General features: G+C 42.2%; 1 protein-coding gene across 4 annotated transcripts in view; it reads right to left on the bottom strand.

Annotated features, from left to right (window-relative positions):
• Positions 1-19,023, bottom strand: part of DIS3L2 (DIS3 like 3'-5' exoribonuclease 2) — a 382,646-nt gene that overhangs the window by 147,774 nt on the left and 215,849 nt on the right. For all 4 annotated transcript variants that reach the window (XR_014016571.1, XM_081243341.1, XM_081243343.1 and 1 more), the window contains one exon: positions 2,106-2,185. Coding sequence is in view for 3 of the 4 variants with exons in the window: in XM_081243341.1 (XP_081099467.1) it covers positions 2,106-2,185 (80 nt within the window). In the remaining variant the exon portion in view is untranslated. The remainder of the gene's footprint in view (positions 1-2,105; positions 2,186-19,023) is intronic.

Genomic DNA, 19,023 nt, shown 5'->3' with positions numbered 1-19,023 from the left:
GTACACATTTAGCCTCCTCTGCAGAGCATCTGCAGCAGCTTATATAAACACATATCATCACACAGACAGCTCCATGCAGACATGCTCTCTCCGAAACCAGCTGGTCCTCCTGATTTCCCGATCTCTAACTTGTAGATTGCACCTCCTCGCCATCCAGCTTGAAACTTTTGCCCCGTCTTGGATTCCCCTCCCTCAACTCCAAATCCATTTCCATTGATTCTTTTCTGTCGTTACCCCTTTTTCACAGCTGTCCTCCCCACCCCCATTAATAAGAATGCCAGCACCTCCAGTCCAGTTTCTTCTACCTACATCTCTAAACAATTAGAATGTTTCTCTGACTCATTTCCCTGCCTCTACTTCCTCTCCTTTTCCTTCATCTTGCACTGCTAAATGATTTCCCGCATTATGAATGCTTTCCCTGAACAGCAGATCGAAAACAATTGGTTTTCGACTGTCTGACAAAGCATATTCTTTGGTTGGAAATTTATAAACATGTACAACTTGTCCCTGGTCAATCCTTCCCGCTCCACCTTTTCCCTACACGAAGCCTCTGCTGGTAACCCGGTACCCTAGACATGACACGTAGCGTGCAGGGTGAGTGGGGCAAGACACGTGCCTGTTCCCTGGTGTCCCTGCAAGGGGAATATCATGTGAGCCGGCTGAGATGGGGTAACAGGGATTAGGCCTACCCTTCTAACATTAACAACTATAGAAGTGGCCAAAATAAATGAAGCAACTGTTTCCAAGCATTAGGCTACAAATAGAGCAGGGCTCTGAAGCTGGAGAGAAAGGAAATACAGGAAGTGAGGTCCAGTGTCACCTGGCTTTCTGCCGGGGGGGCGGGGGGCACTTTTCAACTGGGGCTCAGGGAAGTGGATGTGAGAGTGATATGCCCAAGCTTTCCCATGCAGCAAAGATTGCTCAGGATATAAGAAACCAACGTAGTGTTTGCTTTTTTAAGTAGGCTGCTTAAACTTTAGATTTTAAAAATATATAATTCCTCTGAAATTTCCATGGGAACTTTTCTCTCTTTATGCTTTATCTTCCTTTCAATTTTCTTTAGTTGAAAACACTGAGCACCATTGCCCACAGTTTCAAGGAAGACTCACTAAAAGAAGACGAAAGCATTTCTGGGCAGTGAGGTTTTCTGTCTCTCAGCTTTGTATCTGCTGAACCTCACTGTCTTTTATGGAGAAGAGACAACACGCTGAGCCCATGAAGTTTTGCATTAATGGAATATGTGAACATCTCTGCAGTGTTTGCCAAGACCAGGCCACTGGGCCACCAACACTGTGCAGGAGATTGAAGCCACAAGACTGCATACCATCATGGGCAAGCCATCAAAGGCCACGTTAGTGCCAAAGCCATACTGGAGAATAACTAAAGCCACAGCAGTCACCAGACCCCACCCCAGTGAGGGGCAGGAGGCAGCTCCAGACTCTAAGCGGCTCATCTGGAGGGGCATTAGAAGGGCATGGCTAGGGTTTGCTCTTTTCACACCTCACACATTTCCCCCTCCCCCATGACAGTTTTCAAAGACCAGTGGCATCAAATCCCACTTTTTCCTTGCTGGCTCCATCCCAAAAGAATGTTTCAGGAGCCTCTAACAGCTGCCTTCCACAACTTGCTGGACAGATGAAGACCTACGCGGGGCAGAGTAAGCTTCTCCAGCTCAGGCCTTGAGGGGCTTCCTCAGGGGAGGTGTTCCTGCCGCCTCTGCTGAGCACGTCTTTGGACAGCACCCCCTGAATCACCCCAGTGTGTCATTCAATTCAGGTAAAAAAAACTCTGTGCTTTCCCTTAAGTGGAGCTTAGGGGCCTTCTTTAACACATTACGTCCTCACTGGAGCCTCCTGCAGGGCCAGGCCTGAAATTAGTTCTTCTGCCCTCACTGCTGTCCCTCCTGAGGCCTGAGAAGGGTCCTAGCAAGAGGACATTTCTTATTCTCACTCTCACTGAAGTCAGTCAGGAGCACAACCTGTAGGTCACATGCTGTGTAGGCTCAGGGGCCTACGGCAAGTTCAGGGAGTACCCGGCAGCCAGGCTGGCCACACAGGGGTGCATGCTGCCTGCCACCTAGAGGGGGAGAGAAGTTTCCATCCTACCATCAGCGACGGGCTTGCAGGAGAGGGCGTCATCGAGGTCTCGGGCAGTTGATGGGTCGATGGTGAAGACACAGTCTTTTCTAGGGAAGATTGAAGACATAATTAGCAAGGCCACAAGTAACAGAAACTTTACCCCACTGTAGTACAGCTGTAAAGAACAGCTCTTTTGCAAATGTATCAACGGTAGACAAAGCGGGGAGTAACTTCTCTCTTATCTCTCTAACAGGGGATCTTTAATAAAATGTAAACTGGGGGAAGATAACAAGGCTCCATACTGTCTCTGAGTGTCTTTCTCTTTCTCTCTGCTGACTGGCCCCTACTTCTCCTTGATCCTGAGTTAGAACAGGTGTGAGCAGGTGGAAGTGAGGCGGCTTCCATGAATGAGGCTTCCCAAGAAGTCACCTGACAAGAGGGGCAAGTCCCTTTGGCAAATTACTCTCCAACAGTCACTTCTTTCTTTTGGCTCCCTCTTCCTCAGTGGCTGATGGGAACCTGTCCCTCAAGGATTATATGAGGATGAATTACGGCTCCTTCTCCTATCTTGCAAAAGTGGGGTGTGCCAAAGAATAAACCATCTGGGGCTTCCCTGGTGGCGCAGTGGTTGAGAGTCCGCCTGCCGATGCAGGGGACATGGGTTCATGCCCGGGTCCGGGAGGATCCCACATGCCGCGGAGCGGCTGGGCCCGTGAGCCATGGCCGCTGAGCCTGTGCATCCGGAGCCTGTGCTCCGCAACGGGAGAGGCCACAACAGTGAGAGGCCCGTGTACCGCAAAAAAAAAAAAAAAAAAAAAAAAGAATAAACCATCTGGCTTGTGACACAGGGGGATGGGACTCAAGAATAGGTTCTGCAGAAAACTTTGGGCCCATACAGTTAGCCATGATGCAATTCTACTTGGCAATGGCCCTAATCACAGTTTATTTCCATGAAATAATCATACACTTCATCCAAGCTCACATAATTAAGTACACCCTATGCCTATTTATCTCCACACAGTATCCTTATGCACATCTCATTCTTAATCTGTGAAGCCCCTGGACATTCTCATTTTGCTTTAGAATTTCCCAAATAACATGACCCACCCAACCTACCCATTCACACCATATAAATACCTAAGATTTGGGCAGTCGGTCCTAAGTTCTCCACGCCTCCTGCCCTGTCTCCCGGGGCACTGGCCCAGAAGTCAGGGTGTTTAGCAGGAACCACCCTCCCTCCCCCCCGCCACAGGCTCTCTAGTCAGCACTCCTGCCCCCACTGCCCTCTCCTCAAACTCTCCCTCCGTTCCCTCCAGTACTATCAGCCCCACTGCTGCCATCCCCGGTCCCCTCCCGCCTCATCAACACTGATGACGGTGGACATCCTGGCAGTCACCACAATTAGTGGGCTTTGTTCCTAAAGTCTTCTTTCCTATGTTGCTCTTCTGCTCAAAACCTCCCCAAAGCCCTCACAGGCTGCCAAGCAGCTCTGGGCGCAGGGCTTCAAACCTCCCGGGGCCTTCCTTTACCTGTCCCCTTACCGCTCAGTTGCCTGATTCCTGATAACCCTTCACCAGCCCTCTCTGATCCCCCACACTGATCATCTCACCACCATAATACCCTGATTCTAAGACAGTATTAATTCTAGGACACACTATCAATTCAATAATAGCTTTTTGGGGAAATAAAAACCCCGACCACGTTAACTATATACATTGGTTTTAAAGTACTTCAGGATTTCAGAAATGTCAAGATGTCTTTTTAAAAAAGACTCTTAAATGGTAAGTGGATAAATGGATAACCAAACTATGGTACATCTACACCATGGAATACCACTGAGCAACAAAAAGAAACAAATTACTATACACACAACAACCTGGATGAATCTCAAAGGTATTATGTCAAGGAAGCCACTCTCACAAGCTTACATAGTCTACGATTCCATTTATACGACATTCTCAAAAAGACAAAATTATATAACAGACACATAAGTGATTTTCAGGGCTTGGGGAAGGTGGGATTTAAAAGGGGTGCTTGTTCTGAGGGAATGGAGCTTTTCTGTATCTTGATTGTGGTGGTGGCTACATGAACCTATATGTGTCAACATTCATAGAACTGTACAACAAATAAAGGTCAATTTTACTGTTTATTAATTTAAATTTTTTTAAATTTTAAATGTGATTTCTGAATCAAGGAAAGTAAAAAAAATTGTTAATAGAATTGATTGATGGGTAGTAGAATTATGGATTAATATTTTTCCTTTATACTTGTCCATATTTTTCAAATTCGCACTATGATTAAGTATTACTATTATAAGTGGAAAAAATTAACACTGTATAAAATCTCCTCCAATCAAAAAAATAACCAGATACATAATATCTCTGCTTATAAGGATATTCAACAATCTTATAACTCCTATTGCTTAATTTAGTTAATAGCTTTAAAATGATGAATCTGGTAAAACTCTATACTCACTGGTACACTAAGAAAAGGGGACAGGGAAAGGTGGGTGCCACTCGGGTGCAGGGACAAGATCACTTAGAGTACAGTCCCAGGAAGAGTGCTTCATCAGAAGATTCACTCTTCTCACTAAACATCTCAAGAATAGGCACATACAGTGTGGGGAACATAAATGCTGAGGTCTCAGGAGATAAAGAAATAATTTGTTTCACTATGTAAAAGAAACTGTAATCACACAAGAGTGCCAGAGGAGGGGATTCCCTGGTGGCGCAGTGGTTGAGAATCTGCCTGCTAATGCAGGGGACACGGGTTCGAGCCCTGGTCTGGGAGGATCCCACATGCCGCGGAGCAACTAGGCCCGTGAGCCACAACTACTGAGCCTGCGCGTCTGGAGCCTGTGCTCCACAACAAGAGAGGCCGTGATAGTGAGAGGCCCACACACGGCGATGAAGAGTGGCCCCGGCTTGCCACAACTAGAGAAAGCCCTCGCACAGAAACGAAGACACAACATAGCAAAAATAAACTAATTAATTAATAAACTCCTACCCCCAACATCTTAAAAAAAAAAAAAAAGAGTGCCAGAGGAAAAGAGAAACACCGCTGTCCCCGGGAAAGCAAACTCTTGGAGGGCTTTGTGTTACAGTGCTATGAACAGAGGTTGCAACTCACAAATGTTTGTTAAATGAACCAATGCATGCATGCGGACAGGAAGAGACAAGGAAGTGAAATTAATCCTGATACCACGGTAATGGGCTCTAAATTGGTGAGGATCTTGAACTTGATTCACAAGGTAAAGAAGGAACTGTCTGCTTCGTGTTCCTTTTTGTATCCCCTGTAAAAGCGAGCAAAATGCACTGTATATCCTGAGTACTCAATAAATACCTGTTGAACTGAAACTGAAATGTTAGACTTGGTGGTGGGAAAGTTTGGGTTCTCCATCAACCATCATAATGACAACATAAGAAACTGAAAGAACGTTCCTCAAGTTAAATGAAAAAATACTCTTAGCTTGATGGGGGCCACAGTTTACTGGTTTACTTGGAAAGTTGACTGGGAAGTTATATTTTCTTAAAATCAAACGTCTCTGGGTGTTTTGAGACTTTTATTTCTATGAATGAATAATAATGCCCATTAAAACACTTCCAGCCTCAAATCAATTCAGCCATGTGTGACACAGTAAAACTTTAAGGCTCCAGCTATTAGTTTGCAAATGTCATTTCTGAGAGGGCCCACACATCATTTCTGAGAAAAACCTTAGACTAGCCTGTGAGCACTCAAACCAATCCTCTACTACACTTTTTAAAGAAAATCTGCTCTTAAGCCAGAAAAATAAAAGTCTAAATTAAAACAACTCTGGACATAAATCACAGCAAGATCTTTTATGACCCACCTCCTAGAGTAATGGAAACAAAAACAAAAATAAACAAATGGGACCTAATGAAACTTAAAAGCTTTTGCATGGCAAAGGAAACTATAAACAAGACGAAAAGACAACCTTCAGAATGGGAGAAAATATTTGCAAACAAATCAACAAAGGATTAATCTCCAAAATATATAAACAGCTCATGCAGCTCAACACTAAAAAAACAAACAACCCCATCAAAAAATAGGCAGAAGACCTAAATAGACATTTCTCCAAAGAAGACATACAGATAGCCAAAAAGCACATGAAAAGCTGCTCAACATCACTAATTATTAGAGAAATGCAAATCAAAACCACAATGAGGTATCACCTCACACCAGTCAGAATGGGCATCATCAAAAAATCTACAAACAACGAATGCTGGAGAGGGTGTGGAGAAAAGGGAACCCTCTTGCTCTGTTGGTGGGAAGGTAAAATTGATATAGGCACTATGGAGAACAATATGGAGGTTCCTTAAAAAACTAAAAATAGAACTACCATATGACCCAGCAATCCCACTACTGGGCATATACCCTGAGAAAACCATAATTCAAAAAGACACATGCACCCCAATGTTCACTGCAGCACTATTTACAATAGCCAGCTCATGGAAGCAACCTAAATGCCCATTGAAAGATGAACAGATAAAGAAGATGTGGTACATATATACAATGGAATATTACTCAGCAAGGAATGAAACTGGGTCATTTGTAGAGACATGGATGGACCCAGAGACTGTCATACAGAATGAAGTAAGTCAGAAAGAGAAAAACAAATATCGTATATTAACGCATATATGTGGAATCTAGAAAAATGGTACAGATGAACTGGTTTACAAGGCAGAAATAGAGACACAGATGTAGAGAATGTATGGACACCAAGGTGGGAGAGGCGGGGGTGGGGGGGATGAATTGGGAGATTGGGATTGACATATATACACTAATATGTATAAAACAGATAACTAATAAGAACCTGCTGTATAAAAATAAATAAAATAAAATTTTTTTAAATTAAAAAAAAATTAACCACCACACACAAAAACTAATATAAAAATAAAACAACTCTGAGGAATGGTACTCAGGAAAACTTGCTGGAACACATACCATCCAAACATTATTTTTGATCAGGGGTTGGCAAACTACAGCTCACAGACCACATTGGGCCTGCCACCTGTTTCTGAATGGTCTGCAAGCTAAGAATGGTTTTTGTCTTTTTAAATGATTGAAAATAATAAGAAGAAAAATATTATTTCATGACACGTGAAAATTATATGAAATTCAAATTTCAGTATACATAAATGAAGCTTTATTGGAATACACTCATGCTTTTTGGATACAATGGCAGAGCTGAGTAGAGTAGTTCTGACAGGGACTGTATGCTAAAATATCTATCTGACCCTTAGGAGAAAGTTTGCTGATCCCTGTTTTAGATCAGTGTTTCCCAGTAAGTGTTTTAATTTTTTTTAAAAGGTCTTGTGATTAAATCAGTTTGGTAAATGCTGAGCCAATTTTTTTCTTTTTTTTAAAATTAATTAATTTTATTTATTTTATTTTTGGCTGTGTTGGGTCTTTGTTGCTGCGCGCGGGCTTTCTCTAGTTGCAGCAAGTGGGGACTACTCTTTGTTGTGGTGCATGGGCTTCTCATTGCAGTGGCTTCTCTTGTTGCAAAGCATGGGCTCTAGGCAAGCAGGCTTCAATAGTTGTGGCACACAGGCTCAGGAGTTGTGGCTTGCGGGCTCTAGAGAGCAGGGTCAGTAGTTGTGGCGCACGGGCTTAGTTGCTCTGCGGCATGTGGGATCTTCCCAGACCAGGGCTCGAACCTGTGTTCCCTGCATTGGCAAGCGGATTCTTAACCTCTGCACCACCAGGGAAGTCCCAATTTTTTAATAGTAGGACTTCTCAGAGACTTCAGTATGCTGGTATCGCACAGTTCTTGCCAGACCCATTTGATCTTGGCACTTTATTTGTGGCACAGAATCTCCTAGACACCTTTGAAAGGTGATAAACTACACTGAAACACCCTGCACAGGCCTCCCGTGGAGTCCTTCTCACATGGGGCCTTACCACCAAGCCCACCCCATGGAATACCGCAAGAAGTCAAACAAGTGTCTATGCTATTCGCTGCAGGGAAGCTGATGAGGGCCTTGCTCATTTGCTCACTCAGTGCCCCTTTCATGAGCACTTCAGGAGCAAGTTTATGCAGTGCAAGGACTCACCTTTCTCTTGAGCTGATGGTGTGCTTGTACCTTACACACATGTGAATTTTATCCTTTTAAGTTTCCTTCTTTGCTTTGCCTGCTAGGAAACTCAGAAAAACATGTGTGATCTGTTTCCAGAGGATCTTATTTGTAGTTTGAACTTTGTGAACTAACCTTTATCCTGGGTGTACCTAATTTTCCTATTCATATAATCCTTTTGCCCTGTAGCCGAATTTAAAAATTATTCATTGCATTATATGTATATCTGCAAGTTGCCTTAAATCATTAAAAAAAAAAACAGGGTACAAAAACATACACACATATATTGAGGAGTTACATTTCAGAATCATGTGTTGAGGGGATGCTGGAAGAAAGAGAGACATTCAGTATAGGCTACTAGGAGAACTAACTTCTAGACAGAGTAAAACTTGGAGAGTTCCCAGCAAGTATTTGTACTGTAGCAGTGGACTCCAAACTTGCTCTCTCGCTATGGAAAATTGGGAGAAGCAAGGGAACAGTGAGTGACCCTGACAAACCCCAGTCCTCAGTGCTGAGAGCCAGTGATTTAATCTGTTGTCATCACCACAATTACGAAGCGGCCACGATGTGGTGCATGAGGGCTCCTTCTGGTCGTGGGCCACAGCGGCTGCGGGCTGCTGGCCTCAGCACTTGGGAGCCCAGCCCCACAGGGGCAGTGCTCCATGCAGCAGTTACACTCCCTTAACATGCTTTTGGGATTTTACTGGCTCCTTTTCTGGAAGGCTTTGGTCTCACAACCTGCAGGGAGCAGCCTGGCCTGCCAGCTTTTAGAACCTGTGAGACCTAATATTTAAAGAGTTCCGCAACAATGGTTAGAAAGAAGCTAACCCTGACCCACAGAAAATAAAGTGCCAGGTGGGGGAGGGAAAGAATGAGGCTCCAGTGCATGAGGCTGCAGAATTCCAATTCAGAGCAGCGTTATATAACCGAAATTTCTGAAGGCACGTGACTGAAGGGCTTAGTCGAACTTTTTAAAGGGACAGAAAACTTTGAAGATTGTTTTACTCAAAGCCATTGGTTCGAGAAAAGAACACATGAAGAATAACTAAAAGCCCTCTATAATCCATTATGACCTGGCCAAGAGTCCCAGGAAATAACAAAAGCACAGAAAGAACTTCTGTTCCTCTGTCACTCACACACTCTTCCTCTGACCTTGCGTCCTCTTCCTCCTCAGGGGACCAACATCTCTACCTCCTTGCAGCTGGAAGCAGCTGTCTAGTCTCCACAGCAACATTTACTCACCACGTTGTCACCATTTACCTCACTGGATTTTGGCCATGGCCCCTACAACATCACAGAAATTGCTCTCCCCAAGGTCATGGCTGCTGCCAGATTAATCATCTTAAAGCATGTGCCTGGTAAAAAATCCTTCATCAACTCCTTACTGACTAAAATAGAAATTCAGCTTAGAATTCAAAGCCTTTCATGATATGGCCCTGGCCTGTATTTTTCTAGTCAGATTGCACACTCCCAAAGTGTACCTTGTATGACAAACTTTTCTCTACACCCTCTGGTCCCTGAAACACTGTTCGTGCTGTTCCCAACATTAGGACATTTATCCCACCAATCTCCAATGTCTAAGCCCTACCTAACTTTTAAAGGCCTGGCTGCAATGCCATCTTTTTTCCAGGGAACCTTCATGGCTCCAGAGAGTAAAAGCTGCCTCTCCCCCAGCTGCCCTGCCCATGCCTGCAACCTGCCCCAGTTCAATGGCACTGACCACTACCCCTGGCATGCTGGCGGTTACTTATGGACATGTCTCATCACTGTGACAAGGCTGAGAGCTCCTCAAGGTCTGGCTCTGATCCTGACCTATCTGTGTATCTCTTCCAGCACACTGAAGGCACACATGTAATGAATAGCTGATGGATACGTGAATGAAAAAATGACCAAAGGGCTCTCTTTAGCACTTTTCCATTCAATTTTGCCACTGTGACTTGGGTAATACATTTAGGATTAGAACTCATGACCTCCTGGCATCCAACCCTGTGGTCACACCACAGTGTTATTGTTTCCAAGGGTGTCCTTTTCTGTCTTCATCCCATCTTCTTTTCTCATAAAACAGTGTTTTACAAACTGTGGTTCAGGGACCAATTCCAGACTAGCAAAATTTATAGAGGCCCTCCTCTGTCCGTGACTCTGGGTTTGTCTCCTTTCTCACAAGCAATTCTGGTGAGGAGGATCTGGGTCAATGATGGTGAATGGGTGAAAAGGGATGGAAAATATTTAAGAAATAACCTTAGGAGGATAAAGAGTACAGTTTTCACCACTTTCTTAGATTAGATGGTATCAGAGTTTATATAGAAACCAGATAATTTTATGTAAACTGGAGCAGGAAAAATAACTAAAGAGCTGGAGCACTCAACCATGGTAATGCGTCTCTACGGAGCACTATGTGGGGAGTCCAGCCAGATGGGTGCTAGGATGAACCAGTCAAGTCAGATGCTGAACTCATCTGAGCTTCCCTTTCACACTGACTTTCCTCAGGGATGGGCCGCCCTCTCCTCTCGAAGGCAAAGGGAGCAGGGAGCATCATTCAAACCTGAATCAGCGCCCCTTAGTGCAGCAGGGTTGGACCTTTTATTTTTTCTGATGGCAGCTGTGGATATGTTAATACTCTTTCACTCAGTTCTACCGCCACAACAGATGCTAAAAAGTCTGACACAAACCACAGATTTTTCGGAACAGAAAAAGACTCAGGTCTATTTAAAGCAGAAGGAGATCTTGGTCCATCTGTCCCTCCACTTCCCCATAGTGATGAAATGACACATAGGAGGCCATGGAGAGAACAGAAAGAACGGAGACAATGCTCTGGGCAGGCTCTTTTCACCCAACTAGGGGTTTTTAGTCTAGGGTCCACCAAAGGTCTACCTCAAGCTTTAGCAAAATTCTAGACCAAGTGAATGCAGTGATTAGGTTACTTTCCAAAGGACTGTGCTAAGATGAGAACGGAATCAGAAATGACTAAAATGGTCTCCCTTGTTATATTCATTTACTCACCCCCATTCACTGAACCTCTCGCCATTCTGTGCCTCTTTTTATACTTCAAAAAAACAACACCCTGGAGCAGAGGTCACAGGACAAGGTTGGCCTGGTACCCTGGGAGCCAGAGGCCACAGCATGGGCCAGGAAAGCCATGGTTTAAACTTAGAGAATATGTTTAAATTAACTTTCTTCCCCTCAATTTTCATTTTGAAAAATGTTAAACTTTCAGGAAAATTTAAAGAATAGTAAAATTAACATTCATATACCTCTCATTAAGATTCATCAAATGTCAACACTTTAACATATTTGCTTTATCTTTCTCCTCCCTCTGTTCCTCCCTTCATATACCTAGCTTTTTCTTTTTTACATCTGAACTATTTTAAATTATGTAGTACAGATCATGATACTTTATCCCTCCATTCTTTTGCATGTGTTTTCTAAGAATAAAGGCATTCTTCTACAGAACCAGAATACTACCACCACATTTAAGATTAATTTCCTCTATCCAATTTACAGATCATATTTAAATGTCTTCAATTGTCTCACAAAATTGTTTTCCTCCTGATCTAGGCTCTAATCAAGGTTTACACAGTATTTGGTAGTCATGTCTCTTTAGTCTGTTTAATGTATATGAATCCCTCTATCTTTATTTACTATTTTTTAAAAATATAACACTGCTTTTGTTTTTTTTGAAGCGTCCAGGCCAGTTGTCTTGTAGAATGTCTTACGTTCTAGATTTATCAGCTTGTTTCCTCATGGAAGGAGGAAGAGAGGAAAGGACAGAAATAAATCAAACGTGACAAAATTAATCCTCTCTGAATTTCCAACAAACAGAAAGTTAGGTTTTAAAGTCTTGACTAGATTCACGGTGAACTTTTGCCGTGAATACTTCACAGGGGATATAGTGTGCACTTCGTACTGCACTCCTTCAGAAGGCACAGACTGTGAGGCTGCCAGATGTGATTTGCTAAGGTGCTAATAGCCAGATCTTTCTATTATAAGGCTACCTTTTACTCTTTATAATTAATAAGTAATCTGTGGAATAAGACTTTTAGATCATGTGAATATCCTGTTCTCAAAGAACCTTTCAGCCAGTGATTTTAGCTTCCACTGATGCTTTTTGCCTGAATCAATCATAACTTTGCAAGTTGTAAAATGGTGATTTTCTAATCTTATAATACCATCTGTATTTATGAGCTGACTCTTCTGTCAAGAGCTTTTCCTGAACTGACCCCACTTTTTTGTTTGTTTGTTCGTTTTTGGTTTCTTTTTGAGTATTATTACAGGTGCACTGACTTAAAAAAAATTAAATGTATTATCCATTACCATTACTATTCTTTCTGATACTCAAATTGTCCCAAATTAGGTTGGTGGAGGCCCTTTCAAGTGATCCCCTGTGTCCTTGCAATGTGTCTCCACAAGTCTTTGAGCACTTCCATGCTGTTTGGCACAGTAACTATCTCAGGCTCACCTTATACATTTCCTGCCCAGGCTAATCATCACCATGTCCCTAAGGAGCCCAGATTTCTTTCAGTGCGGAATGAACATTATGTAGAAACCAACACAGGGTCCTAGATCGCTATGCTCATTACTACTCAGGTATCATTACTTCTAGGCCCTTTTAGTGAGCTGAATTAGAAAATACTGAGTTAAATCGTATGAAATTGCTGATATTTGACTAGTTACGGCCTAAAACTGGCAATTTCCTGTGGTTCAACCTAATATACTGCTTAAAAGTCGTGAGTCACATTTACACCTCCAACTGAACTCTAATACTACAGAGGTCTTCCTCCTCTTCCCGCATTCTATATTTATATTTTTATTCTTCCACTGAGAACCTCAGCTCCCAATGGCTTCAATATCTAAAACAGTTTCAGAATTACAATCCCAGTATCCACTAGCAACAAAGTATCTATGAAGATTTCTTTGGAGTTTTATCCTTAGAATACAGTCACTAAGGATGTACAAAGTGTTCAAAAAGCATAGTGCCCAAAATTTATCTGAATCCTTTTTTTCTCTGTGTAGTAATGCTATACATTTGATAAACATTAGTACCATTTGTTACTGTCTTATGTCGATTTTAGAGACTTTGCTTTTATTTCCTTTTAAATTTAATTTTATCGTTGAATATTTAAAACATTTAAATGGTTCAAAAGTTAAAGTATACTCAGAGAAGTCTTACTCTCATCTCTATCCTTCTACCTTATTCCTACCCCCTAGAGATAACTATTTCATCATTTTCTGGTTTATTCTTTTTTGCATTTCTGCTTTCTTTTTTTTTGGGGGTGTTTTTTTTTTTGCAGTACACGGGCCTCTCACTGTTGTGGCCTCTCTTGTTGCGGAGCACAGGCTCCGGACGCGCAGGCTCAGCGGCCATGGCTCACGGGCCCAGCCACTCCGCGGCATGTGGGATCTTCCCGGACCGGGGCACGAACCCATGTCCCCTGCATCGGCAGGCGGACTCTCAACCACTGCGCCACCAGGGAAGCCCATCTGCTTTCTTTTTGATATATATTTTTTCTCATTTTCTCTTCTTTCTAACACGAACAGTCAAATCCTATAAATTCTCTCTGGCCACTTGCTTTTTCACTTCACAATAAATCCTGGAAATTACTCCGTATCAGTTCAGTGGCCAGAATCATAGAATTGACAGAGTTGGAAGTTCCTCAGGGCTCACCCTAGTCCAAATCTTATCCCCCAAATGTCTCCGAACCAGAATCAATCACACAGATCAACCCACATCTTGAGTACGCAGGATACGGGGATAAGTCACTGACTTATTAGGCAGGCCATTCAATTTCAGACAGGAGCCCAAACTATTGGAAAGTACCTTTATAAGCTGAGTTGAAATCTGATTCTGAGAAACTTCATAATTCAGCCCTTTGCAGCCACAGAGAATTAGCTGGATCCCTCTTTCGCCATGCAATCCTGCAGCCATGAATTTTCCCAAGAAATAGGCCCATCCCTTTCTCGTTCTAAGTGGCTGAAAACTATGTGTAATTGTAGCTCTTTTCATAAATTTTCACTTATTTTGTGTCAAGCACAAATTGAAGTGGTAGGAACCAGTACAATGTCCAGGTGAAGGTATCAGAGGTTAAGAGAAAGAAGGCCACAATTCCTTCATTCAATATTTACAGGCATTTACTGCTCTAGGTGTCTGCGACACATGTGAGAACAAACAAAGAATCCTGTCCACTTACATTCTAGTGGGGGAGAAGATAGAAAATAAACAGTATTATAACTAAGTGCTGTGGAGGAAAAAGAAAAGAAACATTAGAACAGAGCAAGGGGTGTTGGAAGTGCTGACTACAATTATAAATAGGGTAGTCAGCAGAGGCCTCAATGAGATGATGCCACTTGAAGATGACTTGAGGGAGGTGAGGAGTGAGCCATGGGCTTTATGGAGGAGGAAGGACTCGGGCAAAAGGAAGAGCTACAGCAAAGGCCTGGAAGCCACCAAGTCAGTTTACCTGAAGGCCCCAAACTACTGGGCACAACTCAACCAAGAGAGTTTATATGAAGATACGAATGGCTTGGCCTCTGCTCTCTTTTACTTCCTGTCCAAGAAGTCTTAAACCTAGGCTCGCAGGTGTTCAGAGTGCAGCTCTGCACGCCTAAGGGAGAAATGAGAGCAGCCGAGTCCCATCACGCCCAGAAAGTCCTTCTACCCGAAGCACTCTCTGAACATCTCTCTCTCTCCTCTTTTACCTCTGGGTAGTAGAGTCTTCCTATGACCCAGATTTAAAATATCACATTGGGGTTACTTTAAAACAGGCTAGAAGAACACTGACTGATACAAAGTAAGTTTTAAAATGGGACAAAATGAAGTAGCAGTAAGCTTACAGGAAAGGCTCCCACAGAGGGATCAAATATCTAAGCCTCTAAATATAATGTTTAGAGTTTAGGCATAAAAAGTTCTCCTATGTGCAAAATCTTCGCAGAGTATAAACGTATTAGAGGTCTTCACTTCAGTATACGGGAAATCTTGCTCTCGTTAAAAACACTTTTTATCTACATCTCCTAGAATCTCTTGAGAGGTGATTCTCTTAGAATTATAATAATGGTGGGTATTATTTTTTACTCTTGTTTTATGGATGGGGAAACTGAGGCTCAGAGAGATTAAGTAATTTGCCTAAGGTCACAGAACTGCAGAACTTTGATTTAATGGAACAGGAATTCAAAAGAGAAGGTGTTAAAAGAAGTAAATAAGCCAAGAAGTTTTATTTCAAATGGAAGCTGACATCTCTCCTACTTACCCTTAGTTCCATACTTTATCTTAAGATTTAAACACCCCAGAAGCATTTTGGCTGAACTACTAATTACCCCCAAATTTCCTTGAGAAAAGTTTCTCTGTGGTTGACTAAGTTGTCAATGACTTTGTTTTTAGGTACCGAACCCAAATCTGACAACTTTTCACCCTCAACCTGAAAACCCACATACAGAGTTCTGACATCAAGTTTATTCAAAATGGATATTCTTTAGTATGTCAGATAAAGTCAAGTCCCAAGTACTTTCTTTTGGAATGAGTACCCAAAGATAGGAAAAGTAGCCAAAAAAGGAACATGAATAGATATATTTTCACTTTAAAAGACTACGCTATTAAATTTGCTTTGCAATTTCCAGAACAGACATAATTAATGTATTAAAACAGAAAATGTAATCAAATTTTAATATGACTTTATCAGAGACTTAAACACAATGGTTAAGGCCAGTATTTAATGGATTTAAATTCTAGTGGACGGAATTAAGAATAGTCACAAAGTCAAGGAATTAACTATGTCTAGACATCTCTCCTACATTTCTATTTGAGGAACAGTATTTTTTTTTTCTCATCCTTTGAATTCCCAAGCCAGGAATTCAGAACCTGCTGTTGGAAGGATCATCATCCTTAATTCTCAATCCATTTATCAGGCTAAAATGCAAATGTAAGTGGTGAATACATTTCAACAGCCCCAGAGATCCAAAGAGCCTTCTCAGGGAGCATGCTGAGCTAACTGGGGAAGGGTTAAGCCACCCTTATTTTTCAGATCTGAAAACAGTTGTTCTGATATGAGAAGAATCATTGCAATGGTGCCAGCTTCCATCTATAAAAGCTATACACATTTTTTGCACAACTGTATGATTGTTATGGCAACCATAAAAATGGAACTATCATTCTTCAAATTACACACTACCCATACTGGATTATCTACATACGTTTGTTCTTCCACATCACCCAGAATTTCTTTTCAGAAAGTGCTATGTCTGTCCTATAGATGTTTAGGAGTAAGATAAAGTGGTCTCTTTCAAAGGCAGAGTCCATAACAATGAATCTTTCAAAGGCCTAGTTCTTGAAGGATTCTAGGACTTCCCTGTCAAGACTTTTAATCCCATGGTCACTGGGAGGCCTCAAAATATTTCCCCCAGGGGACAAGGAAACTGCCTGGAAAATGGATTCCCCAAATGACTGTTTTTTATTAAGAGCAGGATTAAAGCACCATGAATGAGCCTTATTAGACCCTGCACAGTTCTGCAAAGTACTGAGAGCATTAGTAAGTGAGTCTCAGTTTAGTGAGATGAGAGACTTGTTTAAGAAATACATACCAGCATTTTAATTAAATTTGCTGCTGAATAAAACACCACCAATATAATCAAACAAAAATGTCAAAATAAATTTCAGCTATATTTTAAGATGATCAGGGACTCTCTTATTAAACAGTGTAAATTCTTTCTTCTCACTAATGGGGAAAGCAAACTCTAGTCTTGTATGTCTTTTAAATATTAATTTGGGGCCTAAATTCTGTTTCATTGTTCACAGAGCTGATTCTACAGTTAAAAAAAAAAAAAAGCAGCCTGGTAATGACTTCCTGGCTGATTTTAATATTAAGTACTTAGACATTAGATGAAAACATGTCCATAATTACTGTTTGCTCCAGAGAGTTTCCAAATAAGGCACCAAAATTCATCTAGTTTTCCTTTCTCAAAAAAACAAAAACAGGGGCTTCCCTGGTGGTGCAGTGGTTAAGAATCCACCTGCCAATGCAGGGGACAAGGGTTTGATCCCTGGCCCTGGAAGATCTCACATACCGCGGAGCAACTAAGCCCGTGCGCCACAACTACTGAGCCTGTGCTCTAGAGCCTGCGAGCCACAACTACTAAAGCCCGCACGCCTGGAGCCCATGCTCTGCAACAAGAGAAGCCACCGCAACGAGAAGACCGCACACCACAATGAAGAGTAGCCCCTGCTCGCCGCAACTAGAGAAAGCCTGCGCACAGCAACGAAGACCCAACACAGCCAAAAATAAAAACAAACAAACAAATAAATAAATTTATAAAAAATAAACACCTACAAAGTTTCCCTATGAGGTGGGCAGGGCAAGTCAAGCTCTAATGCAGCACCCTTAGTTACAGTTGGCGCTCCCTTGGCCGCAGGGTGCAGTGAACCATGGAGTGCTACTTCTCCACTCGCACCCCACCTTCAGGAGCGGAGGAGCTCCCAAGGGACCCCAGGTGATCCTATCTACAGTCTACACTTCTTCCTGCACTTTCAGGGTTCAAGTCACTTCATATACTCCCTCTACCTCAGCCCAATCCCCATCTTCTAGTCTTTACCAAGTCTTGGACTGGGCCCAAATTCATAATCCCACCCTCGCTTCCTACTGAAGCAGCTCCCCAGCTAGACTCCAGCCTCCTCTCCTGCTCTCCTGTCTTTCAGATCCTTTAGCATTTGACTACCAGGATAAAGTTCCTAAAATACAGCATTAGATTACGCTCCTTTCTCAAAAATCCTCACTGGCTTCCAGCTTTCCTGACATTACAGTCCTCAGCTTGGCGTTCAATATCCTCCATGATCTGGCTTCAAACTACTTTTCCACCCCTCCTTAAGATGACTTGTCTACATTAACATGGGGCCTTAGTAAGCCAGTTGTACTAAACATCCTGATTAGTGATTTGTGTAGATCCATCACCTCTTCTTCCAGACTTTATTCTCCTTGACGGAAAGGACTATTTCTTTCAATTACATATTTTGCAATTCCAACAATACCTATTCAGGGTCTTACAAATAGTAAAGATAATAAATATTTACTGAATTGAATCTTTAAGTGGGCCCCTTCAACTCTAACCATGGGAGAAAAGACTGGGGCTGTGGTAGAGCTAATAGTCCCTTTACCAGAAGTACCATCTATCTGTGAAAGTAGATTCCACTTCAGATGATGTCTCGGGACCTCTAGCTATGGCCTGGGAATATGGCCCTGGAGAATTTTCTAGGTTTAGACCCCAAGTCCTTTGGACTATGAATATACTGATATGTAAGGGTAGATGAAAAGGGGCCAAAGAAAGGGGGTAAGAGGGAACAGAATTTGAGGGCAGAAGGCAGTGTGAGATTTGTACTCTACATATACCTCAAACATCTTTTTGGTAAGGCAATGTGTCTTAATACTCACCAGAAAGAAAGAAGGGGCAATATTTTATCAAGCATAGTATATGCTAGACCTGTGTAAGCATTCTACATGTTATTATATTTAACCCCTGCCATGACCTCATGAGAAATATAGTAACTGTACATTCCTTTAAATTGTAAAGAAAGAAAGGCTCAGAGAATTTAAGTAACTTGCCCAAGAATACATACCTAGTAAGTGGCAGAGTGATGATTCAAGCCAAATTTGTCTCTAAAACCTACATCTTAGTATTTCACCCCTGTGATATCAGGGTCATTTAAAATGTTCAAACTCCTGGGATAGAAAAATAACCAGTAGCATCATGTATAAAGGTAGGAGGGAACAGAACTGTGGTGGATTGTTATCTGTCTTGATGTTCCCTCTCCCAAACCAGCATGTAACCCAAAGCAGGGCAAACTTGATTCTCGCTCTAGAATTCGGAAT

This window comes from Mesoplodon bidens, assembly GCF_964165515.1.
Source record: "Mesoplodon bidens genome assembly, chromosome: 8".
Lineage (NCBI taxonomy): Eukaryota > Metazoa > Chordata > Mammalia > Artiodactyla > Ziphiidae > Mesoplodon > Mesoplodon bidens.
Note: the sequence above shows the minus strand (reverse complement) of the source record. Positions and strands in the feature narration are given on the sequence as shown.